At 40.5% G+C, this 19,289-nt stretch overlaps 5 protein-coding genes across 14 annotated transcripts; 3 read left to right on the top strand and 2 right to left on the bottom strand.

Annotated features, from left to right (window-relative positions):
- Nucleotides 1–56: 56 nt before the first annotated feature.
- On the bottom strand, nucleotides 57–2,013 carry nedd8l (NEDD8 ubiquitin like modifier, like). Its single transcript, XM_046408727.1, has 4 exons — nucleotides 1,842–2,013; nucleotides 1,090–1,137; nucleotides 919–1,001; nucleotides 57–475 (listed from the first exon to the last, which is right to left on the bottom strand). Exons 1-4 carry the CDS (start codon nucleotides 1,857–1,859, stop codon nucleotides 352–354), a joined length of 273 nt encoding a protein of 90 aa, XP_046264683.1. The 5' UTR covers nucleotides 1,860–2,013; the 3' UTR covers nucleotides 57–351.
- Nucleotides 2,014–2,611: 598 nt separating this feature from the next.
- Nucleotides 2,612–5,071, top strand: zp3f.2 (zona pellucida glycoprotein 3f, tandem duplicate 2). The gene is made up of 9 exons (XM_046408726.1): nucleotides 2,612–2,770; nucleotides 2,854–3,038; nucleotides 3,125–3,228; nucleotides 3,299–3,390; nucleotides 3,477–3,657; nucleotides 3,754–3,856; nucleotides 3,930–4,018; nucleotides 4,433–4,524; nucleotides 4,618–5,071. Exons 1-9 carry the CDS (start codon nucleotides 2,629–2,631, stop codon nucleotides 4,707–4,709), a joined length of 1,080 nt encoding a protein of 359 aa, XP_046264682.1. The 5' UTR covers nucleotides 2,612–2,628; the 3' UTR covers nucleotides 4,710–5,071.
- Nucleotides 5,072–5,961: 890 nt separating this feature from the next.
- Nucleotides 5,962–8,427, top strand: LOC124069997 (zona pellucida sperm-binding protein 3-like). 3 transcript variants are annotated; one of them, XM_046409576.1, is made up of 11 exons: nucleotides 5,962–6,171; nucleotides 6,254–6,437; nucleotides 6,562–6,728; nucleotides 6,809–6,912; nucleotides 7,028–7,116; nucleotides 7,196–7,376; nucleotides 7,471–7,576; nucleotides 7,651–7,736; nucleotides 7,975–8,066; nucleotides 8,137–8,211; nucleotides 8,287–8,427. In XM_046409576.1, exons 2-10 carry the CDS (start codon nucleotides 6,371–6,373, stop codon nucleotides 8,199–8,201), a joined length of 957 nt encoding a protein of 318 aa, XP_046265532.1. In that variant the 5' UTR covers nucleotides 5,962–6,171; nucleotides 6,254–6,370; the 3' UTR covers nucleotides 8,202–8,211; nucleotides 8,287–8,427. The 3 variants fall into 3 exon arrangements, with proteins under 3 accessions (XP_046265532.1, XP_046265533.1, XP_046265534.1); XM_046409577.1 differs by lacking the exon at nucleotides 8,137–8,211; XM_046409578.1 differs by lacking the exons at nucleotides 5,962–6,171; nucleotides 6,254–6,437 and adding an exon at nucleotides 6,467–6,484.
- A 690-nt stretch (nucleotides 8,428–9,117) lies between these two features.
- On the top strand, nucleotides 9,118–13,882 carry LOC124069303 (RING finger protein 212B-like). Of its 7 annotated transcripts, XM_046408342.1 has the most exons (14): nucleotides 9,193–9,304; nucleotides 10,277–10,329; nucleotides 10,431–10,553; nucleotides 10,697–10,749; nucleotides 10,854–10,928; nucleotides 11,198–11,304; nucleotides 11,395–11,497; nucleotides 11,606–11,634; nucleotides 11,723–11,763; nucleotides 11,872–11,896; nucleotides 11,986–12,052; nucleotides 12,538–12,589; nucleotides 12,721–12,751; nucleotides 12,862–13,882. In XM_046408342.1, exons 3-14 carry the CDS (start codon nucleotides 10,454–10,456, stop codon nucleotides 12,935–12,937), a joined length of 759 nt encoding a protein of 252 aa, XP_046264298.1. In that variant the 5' UTR covers nucleotides 9,193–9,304; nucleotides 10,277–10,329; nucleotides 10,431–10,453; the 3' UTR covers nucleotides 12,938–13,882. The 7 variants fall into 7 exon arrangements, with proteins under 7 accessions (XP_046264296.1, XP_046264299.1, XP_046264301.1 ...); XM_046408340.1 differs by lacking the exon at nucleotides 10,277–10,329 and having other exon boundaries at nucleotides 9,118–9,215; XM_046408339.1 differs by lacking the exon at nucleotides 10,277–10,329 and having other exon boundaries at nucleotides 9,132–9,304; nucleotides 10,697–10,753.
- homeza (homeobox and leucine zipper encoding a) lies at nucleotides 13,300–18,423 on the bottom strand. 2 transcript variants are annotated; one of them, XM_046408337.1, is made up of 3 exons: nucleotides 17,933–18,423; nucleotides 17,084–17,176; nucleotides 13,300–16,705 (listed from the first exon to the last, which is right to left on the bottom strand). In XM_046408337.1, exon 3 carries the CDS (start codon nucleotides 16,676–16,678, stop codon nucleotides 14,681–14,683), a length of 1,998 nt encoding a protein of 665 aa, XP_046264293.1. In that variant the 5' UTR covers nucleotides 16,679–16,705; nucleotides 17,084–17,176; nucleotides 17,933–18,423; the 3' UTR covers nucleotides 13,300–14,680. The 2 variants fall into 2 exon arrangements, with proteins under 2 accessions (XP_046264293.1, XP_046264291.1); XM_046408335.1 differs by lacking the exon at nucleotides 17,084–17,176 and having other exon boundaries at nucleotides 17,933–18,421.
- Nucleotides 18,424–19,289: the final 866 nt, after the last annotated feature.

The following is a 19,289-nucleotide window of genomic DNA, read 5'->3' as shown; positions in this document are numbered from 1 at the left end:
TTGGTGTCTGTGCTCATTCTGTGTGTGTGTGTGTGTGTTAGAGGACAACACTTACATCAATATCAGCATTTATTCACAAGCAAAAAGACTACAGTCTTCTCAAACTGTTTCCTGTACTGCATGGGTGCCTGGATCAACTAGTCAAACTCAGAAAACCAATGTGGGTTTACAAAAAACATCTACAGAGGAAAGAGAACGTCCTTCTTTTTTTGTTGTTGTCGGTTGATCTTTTTTTCTTCTTCTTTTTGCATCCCAGTAGCGTGGGATTTCGGATCTCTGTGCTGTAACATGGTTGGACTGTGACAGACAACTAAAGCGTTGGCACTCAGCCGCCCCCATGACAACAGCGACTCATGACAAAGAGGACAGGTGTATGCAGGACCTGTGGAGCGTCGAGCCGCCTCTTAGCGCCAACACAAGATGGAGCACCGAGCCTCCCTGGATCTTGTAGTCTGCAGCTGTCTTCTCATCATTCCTGAGAGCAAAAAAACACCAGGTGGTTTATAGAAGATTTGTGGATAAATAAGGAGAAGAAGAATGACTTTATTGACAGCACATATATTTTTACATTCACACACTGAATTTGTCTTCTGCATTTGACCCATCCTTAGTTGAACACACATGCAACACCCAGCAAATTACATGCAGTGAAACACACACAGGAGCAGTGGGCAGCATCAAGCGCCTGGGGAGCATATTGGGGGGTTAAGTGCCTTGCTCAAGGGCACATCAGAGGGGGGGAGCAATTTTTTCACATTAATCACTCCACCACACCCAAATTTTTCCTGCCCGTCCGGTGGGGGAATCAAACCGGTGACCCTCCGATCACAAGCCGCTTCTCCAACCAACCAGCCGGCCCCAGATAAGAGCATCTTGTAACTGCTGCAGAGCAAGATAGTTCATGAAGGAGGAACTTACATCTGTTTTCCACTGTAAATGAGTCTTTGTTGCTGCGGGGGGATGCCTTCCTTCTCTTCCACCCTTTCTTTAATGCGCTCCACCTTCAGTTACACAAACACATTTAGAACTGTTAGTGAGTCAAACAGCATATAGTTTTATAGTTTTTCTATACAGGCAAATATATTTCACCTTGTCTGTCGGCTCAATGTCGATCTCTATTTCTTTTCCAGTGAGGGTCTGAAACATAAAGTAAACATCTCATCAACACACTTTGGTTTCTGAAATGAAACACAGTTTTCAGCCAACGCAAAGCACAGTTCACAGAATGAAAAGACCCATCCCTTTTTCACAAAGGTTTGTCCATTTTAATTCCGTAAACCGTCAGATTTTGAGACTTGATTAGGAAAGCTATATTTCCACAGCATATGTTTTTAACATGGCCGCATTGTATTTTGACATTATTTTCAGAGGACGCACAGCATGACTGAGACATTATTTATTTCGACTACACTGGATTAATCGAATTGTAGTTCCACCCCCAGTAATAGCAAAAACTGTTGGCCAGTAGTGCTATGTGAAGAGCACTGTAGTTTATCCTCTAGCGTCACAGAATCTCAAGGGTCACATATTTTGTTGTAACACCGGCCAAGGAGCTGGCTAACCTAGTTTGGTTAAGTTAGCAAGCTATCAAATAACATAGATACTGAAAGGGGACAGGAATTACGCCAAGATCAGCATGTAAACAGCTTATTAGCAGCTTCAGTTAATCCTAATAGACAAGTAGAAATTAAAAAGCTTTTGGCACTGAAAGAGATACGCATATGTTTGAATAGAATAAGTTCCTGTACCCTATCCTAGCCCAGAAATAAACTAGCGAACCGGTCAGCGGGCCACCTAACAACACCTACGGAGAAGTGGAAGCGTAGATGAAATGGTCTTACCTTAACTTTGATCAGCATGTTGATTAAACAATATACTACAATCCGTAATGATATAACCTTTTTACGGACAAAACACTTAATATACCAGCGAATTACAACCACTTGTCTGGCTACCTTGAATTTACTTCCTGTGTACCACCCTAAACGCTCCGGACGTGACGGCTGCAAACCCTACAGAGGAAAAGTTCCGTCCTTCTAAAAAACAAATTATCTACTTTTAAGTTCATTTCAGCTTTTCTCGGGACATAAATATTGACATTCTTCTCTTAAGAAAAAGTAGCAATATCACGTTGTAACAATACTCAATAGTAAGTGAAAGTAAAATTTTACTCAAATAAAGCATAAGCAGTAGAATGAAGAGCACTTTCAGAGTGCTATTCTATAACTGAGTTTTGGCGGAGGGAGTTATGAATACAATAACATGCAAGCATTTTAATGTTATAGTTGTTAGCTTATGTAAGCTATTTAACTATTTTAACTTACTGCTGAATTTAATTTGATTCACTGTATTGTTTCATCAGCCGATCAGGTTTTGTATGTAAAATAATTGGTAAAGTAATGAGTAGGTTAACTAGCTGTCAAATAAACAAAGTAAAATGAAGTACAATGAAAGCACAAATAAATAAGAAATTGTACTTTAGTGCAGTGCTTGACTGAATGTACTAAATTCCACCTCTGCAATCAGAGTTTGTCAAAACAAACACCTTACAGTGCATATTAAAATGTAAACGTGCACTAAAACCTCCCAGCTTAAGTAGAGACCAAATGTCGTCCTGCACTCACACACATGTTGATCATTCAGCTAATTTGGCAGGAAGTCTACAAATTGAGCCAGTTCCATTGTGCTCTGGATCATTCAGTCATGGTGACTCATCTCTACCTAGGTGTGATAATCTCGGCTGTTTTTACAACAGCTCTTGCTAATACAGGTATTCTTTGTTCGTGCATGTAGAAATGTGTCAACCTTATGCACACTTTTAAAGAAACTTGTTTCATGAGAATTTGTTTGCAGGTATCAAAGTAGTCTGTGCAAAAGACTCTGTAAGAATCACATGGAGGATCAGTGCCGAGTTGGTGCCTCATGCAGCTCGTCTCTTCCTTGGAAACTGTATGCCTTCTAAGTTTGATGTTCTGCCCACTGGAGAGGGAGAAGCACAGTTCAACTACCAGTTTTCTGAATGCAAATTTAATAGACTGGTAATGTAAAAGCTATGCTCAACTTAAATAATTTCAGCCACTTCATTGTTTTAATAACCTGTTTTTGTTTTTTTGTTTTTTTTAAGATGAAAGGAAAGCGTCTCCTCTATCAAAATGAACTGACTTACAGGCCACATGCAAGGCCCAAGCCAGCAGCTTTTGTGTATCCTATTGAATGCAGTTATAAAAGGTAGAGCATCTTTTTGAATTGAATCCAGTTTAAAGATGAAATGTGTGCTGACGTTCCTGTTATATTTCAGACCTGAGGGGTGGACCCCCCCTTTTTTGAACCCCGGATCAGGTGTTTCTGAAGGTCGAGGCAGGCTGGTCTTTCACATGGCACTCCTCAATGGTGAGTTCTCACATTACTAAATTCAATATGCAGATACTGAAGGACACATTTTAAGCCTTTTTTTTTTTTTTAACGTTTCCTTATAGAGCACTTAACAGGTGTGGCAAAGACAAATGTCATCCCCCTGGGCTCCTTCATGCCAATATGGGCAGCAGTGGAGCAGAAGTCCCATCAACCCTTGCTGCTGTTCATGGAGGAATGTGTGGCAGCCACTACACCACAGCTGCAGCCTGGCAGCCAAGTTTACCCCATCATTAGCAATAAGGGGTAGGTTTCAGATGCTGGTTAGTTTTTCTAGTGATTCTTCCAGGATTTGCCAATGGTCTTTTATATTGCTGATCTGTGAGGTTTAAATTTCATCAGGTGCCTTTTGGAAAGCGTGAGGGGAAACTCTGTGTTCCTCCCTCGGTACCACTCGTCTGCAGTCATCCTTTACCTACAGTCCTTCAAGCTTGGTCTGGGAGAGGTGAGAGGATAAACCGAAACTGCTAAAGGGAATATTTTCTTCATAACAAATTTACAATGTTGTGCCTCCTCAGGTGTACATTCACTGTAACCTGGTTGCATGGGATCCTGAGGTTCTTGATGAAAGTAAGAAGGCCTGCCATTATGTAAAGGAAAATGGAAGGTAATTTTGGATTAAGAGAGCACACTGAGTTTTGGAAAATGTTTTTGTTTTCTTGCTGAGATTTATGTGAAATATGAAGCTTGAGTTTGTATGTAGATTATATTTTAAAGGAAGTTGCTGACTGACTGCTGTGTAGTGTGGTGTTTTTGAACTTTGGCAAAAGCCAGGTTAGGTTCCAGTCATTAGATTTAGTAAAGCTTATTGCCTCACAGCTCCAAATTTAATGTACAGACCCAAGTGGTATTACTTTTCTGTGCTTTTGGAAAACTTATTACTGTATACTTTTACCACACTACATTTTTAAATGGAAATATTGTTTTATTCCATCACATTTATCTGACTGCTTAATTACAAAAAGGTTAATGATCAACACCATACTGATATAACAACACTCTACTATTGCTCCTTGCTCAGGTGGGAACTACTTGACGACCCCTTTCAGAGCTCCCTCTGTAGCTGCTGTGAATCAACCTGCAAGTCCCGTACCAGAAGAGAAGTCGAATTGGGTATCACTTAATTTGTTTTGTTTTGTTTTTTTTTCTTTTTCCTGATTTGGCTCTTTCATCATGAGGTCATAATTTTTCTTTTCCCATTGTCAGAATCCCACCGCTTTAGTCACAAATCTGTGTTGGGTCCCCTGATCATCGTGGATTCGTCTCACTCAAAGGCAGCGACCTCCCACATGAGTTGAGCTGTTAAGTTTGAAGTCTTAGCCCTGAAGTTGGAGGTTGTGTTAATCAGGACACAAGGACTTAAATTCTCAATATTTGAACAGGAAAGTCCATTCTGAACTGATGGAGACTCTCACTGTGCAAAACCAGAAGACCTCAACCTCCTGATCTACAAGATGTTGACATCAGCTTTACATGATCTCAACTTAAATTGTTTGAAGATTAATTTGAAGCTGCAGTGGTAACTGCCCAGTCTGCACCTCTGTACAAATAAATCTGGCACAAACTTTTACTGTTTTATTGCATTTGTTATTTAGTTCTCCATAAAATTGTCACAGGTCCAGAGAATGACCTGCAATAAAATACAAGTATCCAGACTTTATGTTAAAGTCACATTTGTTTGTCTGATCTTTAAGCTGCTACACCAATACTTGTCTATGTGGCTGTGAATGCCACAGCCTGTAATGCCATAACATGCTAGTTTATCACTAGTGTTCAAACATTGATGGCTATTTCAGTGCAACTGACTCTTAAAACCTCTAATTTTGGCTTTGCAATAAAAGGACCAGCTGGGCCCTGTCTCTGAGAGGTTAGGTTATAATATGGACTGTCATCCACTACAGGATCTAGCCCCTTTAGTTGAACGTAATTTTTTTTTTAAAAAATGCAGATGGAGTACAAGGGCAAGTGTTTACATGGAAAATAGATGAATCTGTCCAGATGCACTAGTTCTCACACTGTACAACTTGGCCTCTATTTACAGTTGCAAGGGTAGTGGTAAACATAGTCTGAGATTACCTTGCTTCATGACCTTGATCTGTGGGATTCTTAGACACTATTGCAGCACAAATTCTAAACATGTAATGTATATATACATATTATATGCAAATTTTGCCACTTCATAATGTCTTTTATGATGTTTATGACAAGTACAAATGTTTCCACAAAATAAGTGATATGATTACAGGCTGCTAATGAAGGTACACTATATAAAAATGAAATGAGTCTCATTTATGATGAAATACAGTCAGCCACAATATTAAAACCCCTGACCAGTAAAGTGCTTAACATGAATCATATGTTAACAACCCAATGTTCTGTGTGAATGTCTCAATGACCACAACAATGGCCTGCAGACTCTCCAGAATTGATTGAGAATTGATTTGTGGGATGCACTGAAATTAGGTGAATCAACCCTCCAACCAGGGGGACCCACTAAGGACAGAGGCCTCTGGGGTTATTTTGTGGTCACCGGGAGTTGAATGTTGGGTCCTTAGGGTCCTGTGCATTGAGGGCGGGGCCCCCATGTAGGAGGGTTTCAGCTTATTTTGGTGGATCCCAGATTCTCGATCAGGTTGGCATCTGCAGGCTCTGTGAGCCAATGTTATCTTTCTTGGGACATTGCTGAGTTGTTTTTGAAATGTGATGGGATACTTTTGTCCAGCTGGGGGGAGGCTGCTGCTGACATTTCATCGTAAACAGGTGATTAATTTTATTCACTTCCCCTATCTGTCATACCGTTGTGGTTTATCAGTGTAAGTCACTCAAGCTTATTGTAATTAAGGTTGATGGTTGCTGTGCCTGAGCTTGTTGACACACAGCAGGTGAAAGAGGTTTTCTTGATTGAAGTCGCCCGGTCAGGATTAAAGCCACACCCAGCTTCAGGAGCAAGTGATCAGTCATGATGGCTTTCTTTTGGCAAGGTGCATTGCTTTTGAGCCTGGCAGCTGCCATGTTGGTATATGCAGGTAACATAGAAAGTTATTATCATTAGCTGCCATGTTGGTATATGCAGATAACCTAGAACTTTATTATCATTAACTGAAAACCTATTAGTGGAAACTTGACTTCTCTGTGTTGTGTCCTTTACAGACATGAAACTGGAATGTAGGCCTGATTTTGTGATCCTGGTGTGGACAGAGAGCAGATCCCAGGCTGACTTGTCACTCTTTCGTCTGGGTAACTGTTTTCCCACTAGTTTCTCAGCTCGGGCAGCTGTTTTCAACGTGGATGTCAATGACTGTAACTTCAGGAGAATGGTGAGCATCATACTTCTTCCCTCAAACTATATTGTATGACTATATTGTCAGCGGCCTGCTGACATTTGTCACTCTCATAGGTGACTGGGGATCAGCTGACCTACACCAATGATCTGACCTACATTTCCTCTCCTGATTCTCATATTCTCCCCTTCAGTCACCCAGTGGTCTGTGCATATGAAAGGTGGGTGATCAAAGTACTTAAACATTAAATGTTAAGTAAAATTAACCAAACTGCTTCTTGTCTCCAGAGTTCTACAGATGCATGTGTGTAATTTGATCTGCTTTATTTTTTACAGGCCCAAAGACTGGTACCCTATGATTTATGACCCAGTGTTTGATACATATGGTCAAGGAGATCTAGTGTTTCACACTGAACTTATGAATGGTGGGTGTAAAACATAAACTCGCTGGAAATGGTGGAATTCTCACAGTACCCCCTGTAAATTATCTGTTTACTGCTAAAGGTGACTTCTCAGGCCCTGCTGAGTCTACTAACTTCCCTCTGGGCTCCTTTATCCCCATCATGGCTAGTGTGGTGCAGAAGACACATCAGCCCTTGCTGCTGCTTCTTGAGGAATGTGTAGCATCTACCACACCTGAGCTGCAGCCTGAAAGCATCATATACCCAATAATCAACAATAAGGGGTACTCATGTTACACTGGCAATAAGCACTGACTTGCCGAGCTTTGTTTTGTCCAGAGATGGTAAGTAAAACAAATGTATTATTTGCACACACAGATGTCTTGTGGACAGTAAGATATCACGCTCAAAATTCGAACCAAGGCAAAAATCCTCCGAGATCCACCTATCCCTTCAAGCCTTTAGGTTTGCTCTGGGAGAAGAGGTAAACCACCCTCATTATCAGTTTAAACAAATTTAAATAGCTTGCAAGTTCACTACTGTGTCTCCACATGACAGGTGTTTATCCATTGCGAACTTGTGGCTTGGGATCCCATTGGCCTTGACAACACCAAAAAGGCCTGCCATTATAACAGAGAGCATGGGTAAAAATGTCACTTTCTGTCAGTTTGTCAGGATTAGACCTTTATTTCCTGATGTGTTGTCAGGTAGGTCAGTTAAATGTTCTAAACTGAAATGCTAGTTTTAACCATTTGCAACAAATGGAATCAATAAGACCTCTTGTATCATGGAACAGCAGAGATGATAATTGAGATCTGATCTTTTTAAAAAATAAATAAAACAACTAAAAAGACTTCTCTCCTTCTCTAATCTTTAACTCAGCTGGGAACTACTTGACAACTTGGCATATAGCAATCTCTGTGACTGCTGTGAATCCAGCTGCAAATCCAGGAGGAAGAGGAGTCTGGTGTCAGGTATTTGTGTAACTTCTGTTGCTAAAATGGTGTCACTTTGTTACACTAAAACTGCATTTTTATTTTCCAGGGAAGTATGGAATGGTACAAAAAGCTGTTCTTGGACCCCTCACAATCACGGATTTGAATTCCTAGTATCATTACGGTAAGCATGCTTGGTTTGACATTGGAATGAATTTATTGATAAATAATTGTTGTTTTTTTTTTCTCCTCCCAACAGGAACGGATCCATCTTACAACTTGTTCCTTCAGTCTGAATGAGGTTTTTAATCTTGGGTTTTGCAAGCTTCTAAAAGCTTGGGGTCTCTCTTTGGATTTCAGATTGTAATTGGCCATTAAAGATGTATCCAAACCACTCAAATGATGTCGAAGTAAGAAGTTTGACTTGGGTGTTGTTTTTTTTTGGAATGTAGATGATGCCTTGTCTTCCAAAAAAAAAAAAAAAAAAAAAGTTCACTGTTATGAAAACTTCATCTTGTATGAAAATGCCAGCTGATCCTGAATGTAATCCAGTCTTGTCATTCCATCCAAATCAGTATAAATGTGCTGCTGCTACTTGTTGTGATGAGTAAAGAGAACAAGACTAATGATTAAGCTACAAGATGAGTATATCTTGAATATGGAGTATCCAGAGTACAGGTCCTGACATGATGTGGTGCAGCATTTGTCCTTGGTTATGTTGCCAGTTTAAGTAAGGCAGCAAGCATTTTAAAGAGAAGGGTTTATCAAGACTTTTCTGTGCTAGACAGATCAAGGTTATCTTATAGTATTAAGTGACTTTTTGAATGGCTTTTGCCTGCCAGTTCTATTGTTTCCAAGCACATCCAATATATTGGATGAAATAACAGATTTGAAAACATTTCCCAAACCAAAATTAGGTTACTCAAAATCCCCAAGTACTTTCGAGGTGCTTTAAATTATTTTTGGTTCATATTGGTGACATGCCGTTTAAAAAAATAAATAAATAAATAACGAAGTTACCACGTTCGGCAATGCCTGATAAGCAAACTTTAACAGTCACTGAGGAGTTGTCATACGTCACTCAGCCAATCAGAAGAGAGCGTCCCGCGCGGAGGCGGGTCTGCTCAGGTGACTGTCAAGATAAAACTTCAACTACTTCTGAGCGGGGCCTTAGGTAATGTTAGCAAGGTAAGTGAGAGGAGGTGTACTCTAGGCAACATGTTATGAAAGTTTTTGAGTCGGTTTCTTATTTGTCAGGATCCAGCCGTAACGAACAAGTGAGTTTCCCACAATTTAAGGTTGCTAGCTTGCAAACAGTGTGGTGGCCAGGACTAAAACCTGTTAATTTGGCTAGCACTGTGGATGCGTAACTAACTTCATCTTCCCTGTAGCTACTGTGCTCAGCCGTTCTGTTTTGTTGAGTGTGTATGCCTGTTCCTACGCGAAATTTTGCTAAATGTGGTTAATTTATATTGGTAAATTTGTCCATAGTGGTGGAAGGTAACTACATTAAGTATTTCCATTTTCTGTTACTTCACGATTCTATTCCACTACAATTCAGAGGGAAATACAGTTATTATTCACTTTTTATATATTTGGGGGTCAGTTACCAGTTACTTTCCATATTCAGATGAATTATACTGATTCACCACCTGCAATATTATTTATATGTATATATTTATTAATCCCAATACTTTTGTGCTTTTTCTAATTTAGAATTATAAATGCAGGACTTTTGCACCAGTATTTTTACCTTGTGGTATTTCTTCTTGAGTAATTTATCTATGTACTTAAATGTGGATATAATGAATGTATGTTGTGTAACTTATGGGCAAAAAATCTGGAGTATTGCAAAACCCCACTATCATCAACAGTGTGGCTGAAAGTTGTCTACATATTGGTATGCTACATGGCCAGTGTACAACTGACATCTTTTAAACATGTTATTCAGTTCTTGTAAGAAGCGTTTGTAACATGGGGGACTGATGGGGTGGGGTGTGTGGATCTGTGGGGTGATGAGGCCTGGCTTACAGCTGGCTTTCCAGTCCATCCTATTATGAGGTTAGGGCTTTGTACAGGACAGTGATTTTATACCAAACTGGGAAAACCATTTTTGTACTGTCATGCTGAAACAGCAAAGGGCTTTCCAAACTGTTGCCACAATGCTGAAGTGCACTTTTGTCTAAAAAAAAAAAAAAAAAAAATCACAGTATGCTCCAGCATGAGAGTTTTCAATGATTTGTTCTCAGGGGCTGAGCCCAAACCGGGAAAACAACCCAATACCCAATAAAAGTACACCAAAGTATGTGACCAGGGTTGTCCACATATTTATGGTCACATGCTGTAATATTCAGTGTTCCATGATCACATTTGTTTTTATCGTAATCTTGTGTTTGTTGACAGAAGAGGAAACCCACAGGACTAAAATGGACTGGTTCCACTGTAATCAGTGCTTCACAAAAAAAGGGTCGAAGTTTGCTGTGTCCAGCTGTGGCCACATCTGCTGTGAAGCATGCATTAAGCCTAGTAAGACAAAAGTGTACTAAGTTAACTTGCTTCCACTTTTTAAATATAACTACTGACCATCATGGCTCAGATAAAACACAGACACAGACAAACACTCAGATTACTTAGGGCATACCTGCTGCGATTATTATTTTTTCCCACAGAGCAGTGCAGCGTGTGTGGGGCCTGCTGCAGTTACCTGCCTGTCACAGATGAGGTTGGTGAGTTTGATATCTTCACTGCATGTTGCTGTCTGATTCAGTCAGCAGAGAATGGCTTAATCTTGCAAGGCATCTTATCTGCAGACATTTTCTATTTCAGATGAAGCCACAGGAAAAGGTGTTTTTCAGGGACCCTGTGAAGCTCATCCGATCACGACTGGAGCACATTTCACAGGTCTGTGTCCCCTGTGCAGCCATCACCCCAAGCTCCCTCGCTGCTGCTCTTTTTAATTGCTATATTAGGATGTTAAATGTCAGAGCAGTGAATCAATTAATAACCAGACACTGAGTCATTCAACAAGAGACTGGTTAGGGTGATGTTTGACAAGATTAAAAGCATGACTTCAGGATCACTAACGGATCATTTGGGAAACCCCGAGCTATAACCCAAGAGACAAAGTTGATTTACATAATATTTGACTGTGACATCTTCATGCTCCACAGATTGTGCGTTTTCAGCTGATGCAGATGGAGAGAGTCACAGCACACTACAAGCAAAAGTCTGTCGAACTGGAAGGGCGCCTCAAAGAAGTCACTGAGAAGGCGTACAGGTGATCTTAATATCTTAAATTGTTCCTCTGTGGATGTGTAAATAAAACCCCTGATTACGACGCTAGTCTTCCCACATCTGTTATGACAAGCCAACTCTCTGAGCTGAAAAGAGAGAATGCTGACTTAAAAAAGGAGCTTTCAAAGCTGAAAAGAGAGACTGCTGAATTGAAAAAGCCACTTTCTCAGAGGAGGGTAAGTGTTCCAAAGTCTAATCAAGAAAAAAAAATCATGTTACCACAATTGCCAATGTTGAGGTTAGAAGTTAAACATCTAATTTAGTTTGCACACTTTCTGCCACAGGTTTCTCCAGGACTGTTTCAAATAGATGGGTATAACAATTCACCTTTCAGGACATCAATAACAAACTTACCAGCGTTTTTATAACAACTGAGTATTAACTTTTTATCTCATATATAGCACTCAAAGGATGTCACTCCCCGTGGCCATTGCTTCCCCAGGTAAACCCAGGCATTTAAATTAACTTGTTAATGTTTTCAGTGTTGATGGCTCTGTGCAGTTTTTTGTTTCAGATTGATAGGGGCTGTGTGCATGTTTTCTTTTACCAGTTATCCCTCTTTCAAGACCCACGGGGTATGTATGTATGTATTTGCATCATCATGTACATAAGCTTTACAAAAGGATAGCAAAATATTTTATGCTCTAACATGTCTGGGTCTCAGTAACTTAGGGCCAGCAGAGCGGCAGGGGTGGGCAAGAGACAGAGGTCCCAGTCTGTCCTCCCTCACAGTGAGTGTTTGACTTCTACTGGCTCCATGTAACAATTTGGTTTGTGACTGTAAATGAATTTCATGATATCAGAAATAATAATATAATAATTAGTATTGACAATACACAGTTCTCAAGGTCAAATACTGTAAATTGTTTTTTGCAGCAGCTTCCCAGGAGGTTTCATCTCACTGTTTTACTCAGTGGATAGAATTTGTTCTGTTGTAATGGAGATGCTGAACCACTAATGAGAGTATGAAATGTGGTTCAAACCTCTGGAAGAAGTTAGCAGATGGCCATTTGGTCCAGATTTTTGTCAAAATTACAATTTCCATGGTCAATAATGAATTTTCATGCTCAGCATTAAATTCCCATTCATAGCCAAGGCCATCAGTATTACCCATTAAATATTTACTTCTAAACTAATACAGCATTTTAGAAACTCCATGTGTCCACAGCTGACATATAATAAATGAAACACTTTGACAAATTTCTGTCTTTATCAGACTCCTGGATCAGCTGCCTCCATTTCTAGCCGTAGTTCTTTCCATGAACACAGTAAGTGTGGTTGCAAACACGTTTTTGTCCCCTTACCTCAGGTTCTGTGATAAAGGATACACAATAGCAAATCAACTCAGAAATGAAATGCATTCTATTGTTAATCTTAATCTTTCACCTGTTTTAAAAAGGAACAGCCACATCCTTAAGCACGTCTACAAGGTAAGAAACACTTTCCAAATAACTTGTGCCATGAAAAAATGTATCACATTTTTATGATGGGAGGATTTTCTCATGTTATTGCTAAGTCAGTCTATTTGTGTCGTCCTCAGAACACAGCGTCAGACTCCCAATGTTTTCCCGTTCCAAGTTATGAGTGGGTTATCAATACAGTCACCCAGGCATTAATGAAATGCCCCCATGGGAACATCTTTGACAGTTAAGCTCATCAGGACCGTTACATGTTTGTTGGAGTTTGGAACAGCTGGCAGCAATGACTGTATGTCTTATGCATTGTAGCCAATTAATGATTGTTAAGCTTATGTGGATGTGGTTTCTTTGTTAGGAATTAACCTGCTATATTATCTTACTGTTACTGGTTGACTCATGATCATTATTTTTTCTGGCAAAAGAGTTTTTCATTTCTGTAGATACATTTCACAGCCTTGGGCTTTTTTCTCACAGATTTTATGTTGATAGAAAAATAAATTTGATGAGTTAGAGTCAGTTGGAGTCATTACAACACACAAAAATATTGCTTGCACACAGGATTATAAAGGCAAATCTTTTACTGGTTTCCAGTGACACAGCTGTGCAAATGGGAACAGGAAAAAAATACAATGAGAACACCTGCAAAGGAAGACACTAAGTGTTATGGACATTAGCCCGCAGCATGACACATGCATTAACTTTTCATTACTAACAGAATGACAAAACACAGTGATGCACACTGCTTTACCAACATTCTGGTCATCTAAACTTTGTCCAGACATTTCTAATTAACTAGCCCTCACTCCATTTAAACCCACATCACCCCTGCAGGTTAACTAAGCAGTACTACAGAGTATGGGGCTGAAATGCATAATGTTTGTGGTATAATTCATAACCAGGTTTAACAGAAAGGTTTTATTCTTTGGATTCAAACCCTTCGCTACTTCTGCAGTACATGGATACACAAATTATTTCATCTAGTTTGTCTATATTATAAACTGTCATGTCACACTCTATATTAAGACAAAGAGATGTAAAAATACTGATTTAATCAATGAGTGGAAATCATAGTTTGAAATTCTGATATCATGATGTTGATGTGATTGCTGCTTTCCCACTGCTGTTTAACCTTTACTGTAAAAACAAAAAAAAGAAGGTGCAATTAAATGGAAATGACAACCAAAGTATTCAGTGAAACAAGTATTACAGCAGAGCATCTAAAAGAGAAATATATTTCAGAAATGTGCTGTAGACAGGGGTAGGGGTATCTGATGTATCATGTTGTCTTCAAAGCACATGATGACTGGTATTTGTGTTAATGGATCAAGAATGATACTGATAAGTTAGGAACTCATCATTTGTGAAATAACTGGATTTAATTAACAAAATGGCAGCAGGCTCTAAAACCAAAGTGCAACATGTCAATTTAAAGTGTACATGTCCAGTGTGCTTTTCATGAAAGGAATTATTGGCTGTAAAGGAATGATTACACAGTTATCAGACAACAAATTCATCAACATAGACCTTTTTTTTCTGGAGCAGTTACCTATCTGCTACAGTCAGGTACCAAAAGTACAGCCAGTTTAAATTATACTGCTACATTAGCATACTATAAATTCTGTAGTAGTGATATCTAAACAAAAATAATAAGCTCAAAAATATAGCAAACCAGTGTACAAGTTACTGTCCTATTTACAGGAACACAGGCAGCACAATAATAATTCAAGTTCAAATATATTAAGCATTGAAATGCAGCGTATATAAAAACAAAAACAAATCAAACCTCACTTTGGGCTTGTACTCGGAAGACTGGATGTTATAAACCTGCCTAAATTAAAGCAATTTAAACCAACGTAATTACTATTGCTTATTGGCGCAAAGGATGTGAGGAGCAAACTTCACCAACTTTTCATAAATGTTCTTAGTTCTGGTTCCAGTGTCTTAGTCAGTAACAACATGTTCTTGGTCAGTCTCCCCAACATCCTGAGCTGCAAACCAATCTCGCACTTGCTGATAGCTCATTCTGGATTTCTTGCATAGAGAGTCAAGGTCTTTTTCATGTAGTAAGCCTGTTGAAAGATAATATGTTACCAATGGTTGGATATCAGGGGAACCTGTACTTGCTGCATTTGCTTGAGATTTCCGTTTGCGGCCACCCCCAGCCCGTGTAGATGTCCCAGAACCACTTCCGTTAGTTAAACCACCGCTATTTTGCTCAGCTGCAAGTGCTAGGAACTGGTCACGGACCCCTTTCACCCAGCGCAGCTGGCCGTTCTTAACGGCATACCGTGTGTCCCCAAACCACTGAATAACATCTGCACGGGGTAAACCAGTAAGCTTAACAAGTTCTGTGTAATCTTCACTCTTGGGCCACTGGCAGCGCAAGAAGTGTTGCTTTAACACGTCCAACTGCTGCTTGGTCTTTCTTGGTCGCCCAGCAGGAGTAAGACCAGGTGATGTGGATGAGGAAGCCCCTGAGAAACAGGAGGGAGTTTGTGAGGGACTGACTTTGGCTGAGTGGGCTGACTTCTTTGATGTGCTGATGCTCTTTGAAAGAGGTTTATTGGGCAAGGCAGTCAGTGGTGGGCTGCCAGAGGGGGAAGGATAGGGGTAGGCTTTTAATGTACCTGATGGTTCCTGTGGCACATCTGGCTCTTTCTTGCAGGTCTTGGTCAGTTGCAGGGGTTGGTCTTCACTTTGTTCCTCATCTTTAAAACTGTCGCCATCACCGGAAAGCTCTTCAACAACATCATACCCTTCTGCATCAAGGACCCTTTCCCCAAATGCTTCCAAGCTGTTTGACAAAAAGGTCTGAAAAAAATGTGAATTTCTAATTCCATTGCTTCGGTTTCCCTCTGGGCTCTTCACCCCATTTAACTGGCGAGTCTTTTGAGTAGTAAGTGAAAGAGGTTGAATTTGTTGATCGTGTTTACCTCCAACTGCAGCGTGTTGAGAGTAGTTCTGGGCTGCTGCCAGACTTCCCCTGCCAACCCTAAGCTGGTACCGGCTGTCACTGAACCATTTACGAATGTCATTACGGCTCAACCCGGTTTCCTCCTGCAAACGCCTAAGCTCTGCCTCTGCAGGCCAGTTCTCCCTCAGAAAGCTTTTTCTAAGGGCAGCGAGCTGAGCTTTAGACTTCTTGTAGCGCCCATGACGGTGCTGTTGTGGAGACGACTCTGAAAGGTCAAGGGAGACATCAGCTGCTGTACTTGCTGGTGTGTCTGCTGGTGGGCGGTAGAAGTATGAATCCTGAGGAGGCGGGAGGGTGGAACTGAAACACGGCACAGTGGGTTTGGCTGGTTTATAGGAATCTGGTGACTCACATTTTGGTTTCTTGTGGTGGGTGAAGCTGGTAAGAGGACCCTCTAATTCATCGCTATCCTTATCCTCAGTTACTAATTCCTCATAACTCCTGCTCTTGCTCTTCATTTTGGCTTCCTCATTTATTTCAGTAGAATCATCATAAAGCTCAGGCACTGCCAGCTTCCGCCGTGTCTCCTCTATCTCCTCCGAGGACCAGCTAATACCGTATTTAATCCTCTGCACCATAAACCACACTTTAACTTTGTCCAGTGGCAAGGCACATACCCGAGCTAGGGTATTAACTTCACGGGATGATGGGTATGGAAATAAGTTAAAGGCTTGGACCAGTTCTGGGATTGTGTCAAGTTCACGGGTTTGGTCAGACTGTGTCCATACCAATTTCAGTCCCTCTGACACCAGAGGCAGGCACACAACAGAGTTGTGGTTAGTGGTGAAACTAGCCACGCCACTTGCGTTGCTTTCAGATGAGCTGGCAGAGTGAAGCAAATCCTTGGAGAAGTGTTTAACTTCAAGCCTTCCTTCACATTCTGTCTTTGCTACTTTCTCTTCAAAAGACTCCTTTATGCCCTTAAGAAGTCCATTTCTGCCATTATGTTCACTATAGGTCGCCATCTGGGATATCAACACAGGCTCTTTCACCTAGGAAGACACAAAAACACTGATTTAATTGTTCACGTTTTATCTGGAGTCAACTGTTTTCACTTGACAGATAAAATCATTGTAAGGAGAAGTAAAGTTTCTTCTGAGGAGTACAGACTATGATGTTTTAAGAACTTTCTGTTCTCATTCATTCTCAGTCAATTATCTGACAGCTGTTGCCCCTCCCCCTCCTACTTTGCACTCCTAATTCTGAACTCCCAATGGAACTAGTCCTATACACTGTCCAGACTGGGATCCCCCTCCCCCAAAGTGTGGTGACTGACTTTTGTTTTGTGTGAGTGTGGGGGATTGGTCGCAAAGGGTGGGATCATGGGGAATGGGGATCTACGAGAAATCCATCACAGACTACTTTCTCACCCCTCTCCAGTCAGGCTTTGTTTGACTCCCCAAGTTCTCAGTCCTGAAAGTTAAGTGTAGCCTCTTCACAAAGGCAGATACCACAAGAAAAACCTGGGGAAGGAGAAAATCTGTTCTATTAGTAATATTCAAATCTAAGTCTAAGCACACTATGCACTTAAACAGTATCAAATATTCCTTGTGTAAAAGAGCTCTGAAAAACTAAATATATAAATAAAATGCAGTTTTGTTTTTGAGCAACAGGTGTTAAACCAAAGCTTCAGTGGAAATATCAGTTTAGTAGTCAAATGGCTAACTTCACTGAATTATAATTCAGAGTTATTTCTTCATCACTGTTTACCACTACTGTCATTACCTAATTATGAACCGGGTGCTTGTAACTTTTAATTGGAAAGTGTTTTAATCTCACTACGTACCCTTCGTTTAGAGGGAATTGTTCTTTATTTGAGACAGGCAGCAGAGGAAATGTTGCGCATTTAGTCAGGAGGTTACGCCATGATTGACGATTTAGGTCGCTTGAGCCACGCAAGAAATTTTCAAGTGTAGTCTACCAAAAACATAAGCAAACAATTATGAAATCACCGCATTAGTCATTCGTGACACATTGGAAACCACGGAATAAGATCTTGTGGTTGTCCCCCCGATGTTTGCTGTTTTAATCCAGTGTCCTTTAAGAGTTTAGCATCTTTGTTTTACTCTAACAAAAAGCTATAAAAGTTGCTCACTGTGCCAGTGGCAATTGGAGTCCAGTGTCTCCCCCCTTTATGGCGTACTAACTAAAACACTTCACACTGCACAGGCGCACTTCGCCTCCAGACACGCTTCAGTGAAACATAAAAATAAACTTACCGAAAATGCCAAAACAGCCCTTTATCCCCGAGGTCTGTTTGAACGAGAAGATAACAAAAGAAACACAGAATTTCCCGTCTTCCACTCTGCTTTTTATGGCCAACGTTGAGAGGAAGACCGGGGCAACAATGCCGTCTGTCTATCTGTTTGACCCTTGTCTTATTTATCGAGCACCTCGACGGATTACGGTCAGGATACAAAGATGCGAGGCGACCAAGTTTGTCGCCTTTCGTATGAGTTCAGCCGTCGGCTAAATCCTGCCGTGGAGGGCTCAAATCTCTCAATCCGTGAGATTCAGGTCTGAATTTGAGTTACTTCGTCCCCCCCTCCGAGGTCCATCCGTTCTTGCTTTTGTTCTTTAACTGAGAAGTGTTTTCCCTGTCCGGCCAGATCGAGGCGAGGCGGAGCTGAACACCAGGAAGCCCAGAAGGCCCAACTGACTCTCCCACAGTGACGGCGGAGTGGGTGTGCCAGTCTGGGAGAGCAGGCCATGGATTGGAGGGAGGAGGCGCCTGTATCATAAATCCCTGGCAGTAGGCTATACATTTGTACGTCGACCACCCACCAGCGCCGCCCCCCTCCCAATCGGGCCATCTGACACAGTAATTGTAAACGAGAATCATCATCTTGATAAATTTTAATGACTGAATTTATTCAATTGCCGCCGTCCTAACTCAGACCAATAACTTATAGTAGTTTAATTATCTTTATTGAATAAATTTACTTGCAATAACCTACCAACGAGGACGCAAAACGGTGTCTGGAAATGTGGGCATTTAAGCAGCACAGGAGATGATACAGTCTGCATTTCAAAAGTGAACAAGTGGACACATCATGGTGTTTAATAGACAGATCCCACAGGCTTTACGCTCAGTAAGTTTAAACTGGACTACTTACAGGACAACCGATAACTTTTGGTTGTTGTTTTTGTTTGTTTTGTTGTTGTTTTTTCTTTTTTTTTGCTGGCAGTCTAGAGAAGGCTTTGAAACAACAAAATAAAACTGAACTGTTAATGGAGCATTTAAGTGAAGAAACAGGAAAAAATCAAATAATTAGAAGTATTTCAAGTTGTGCTGGGGGGATTTGACGTCAGTATTTATAAAGCTGTTTATAAAGACATGGACATCAGTTCCTGTATAATACATATTGAAGAAGGATGACCTAGTCTTTCTTTTTATTAATAACTACATTAAAGAGCCAGCACACAGTCTTCATGGTTTAATCATGAGTTATTGTGTTGTCTTATTTTTATGAACTATATCAATGCTTTAAACATCACAAAATCAATGAAAACCCAGAGATGTATAAATTTAGTGATAAACCAAAGTTCTAACAAGAAACAGGTAGACAGCGTGTC

This window comes from Scatophagus argus, chromosome 13, assembly GCF_020382885.2.
Source record: "Scatophagus argus isolate fScaArg1 chromosome 13, fScaArg1.pri, whole genome shotgun sequence".
Taxonomy (NCBI): Eukaryota; Metazoa; Chordata; class Actinopteri; family Scatophagidae; genus Scatophagus; species Scatophagus argus.
This window is presented reverse-complemented; position numbering and strand designations above follow the sequence as displayed.

What these genes read in the sequence shown, in the direction of transcription:
- nedd8l (XM_046408727.1), bottom strand. An exon ending in ACATTGAGCCGACAGACAAG is followed by an intron (nt 1,002 to 1,089) that starts GTGAAATATATT and finishes GTGTAACTGAAG; the next exon opens with GTGGAGCGCATTAAAGAAAG. An exon ending in ATTTACAGTGGAAAACAGAT is followed by an intron (nt 476 to 918) that starts GTAAGTTCCTCC and finishes TTTTGCTCTCAG; the next exon opens with GAATGATGAGAAGACAGCTG.
- zp3f.2 (XM_046408726.1), top strand. Translation starts at nt 2,629, where the DNA reads ATGTTGATCATTCAGCTAATTTGGCAGGAAGTCTACAAATTGAGCCAG. An exon ending in ATTGAATGCAGTTATAAAAG is followed by an intron (nt 3,229 to 3,298) that starts GTAGAGCATCTT and finishes GTTATATTTCAG; the next exon opens with ACCTGAGGGGTGGACCCCCC. An exon ending in CCCATCATTAGCAATAAGGG is followed by an intron (nt 3,658 to 3,753) that starts GTAGGTTTCAGA and finishes AAATTTCATCAG; the next exon opens with GTGCCTTTTGGAAAGCGTGA.
- LOC124069997 (XM_046409576.1), top strand. Translation starts at nt 6,371, where the DNA reads ATGATGGCTTTCTTTTGGCAAGGTGCATTGCTTTTGAGCCTGGCAGCT. An exon ending in TCACACTGAACTTATGAATG is followed by an intron (nt 7,117 to 7,195) that starts GTGGGTGTAAAA and finishes TTACTGCTAAAG; the next exon opens with GTGACTTCTCAGGCCCTGCT. An exon ending in CCAATAATCAACAATAAGGG is followed by an intron (nt 7,377 to 7,470) that starts GTACTCATGTTA and finishes TTGCACACACAG; the next exon opens with ATGTCTTGTGGACAGTAAGA.
- LOC124069303 (XM_046408339.1), top strand. Translation starts at nt 9,251, where the DNA reads ATGAAAGTTTTTGAGTCGGTTTCTTATTTGTCAGGATCCAGCCGTAAC. An exon ending in GATCCAGCCGTAACGAACAA is followed by an intron (nt 9,305 to 10,430) that starts GTGAGTTTCCCA and finishes GTTTGTTGACAG; the next exon opens with AAGAGGAAACCCACAGGACT. An exon ending in GGACTGTTTCAAATAGATGG is followed by an intron (nt 11,635 to 11,722) that starts GTATAACAATTC and finishes TCTCATATATAG; the next exon opens with CACTCAAAGGATGTCACTCC.
- homeza (XM_046408337.1), bottom strand. Translation starts at nt 16,678, where the DNA reads ATGGCGACCTATAGTGAACATAATGGCAGAAATGGACTTCTTAAGGGC.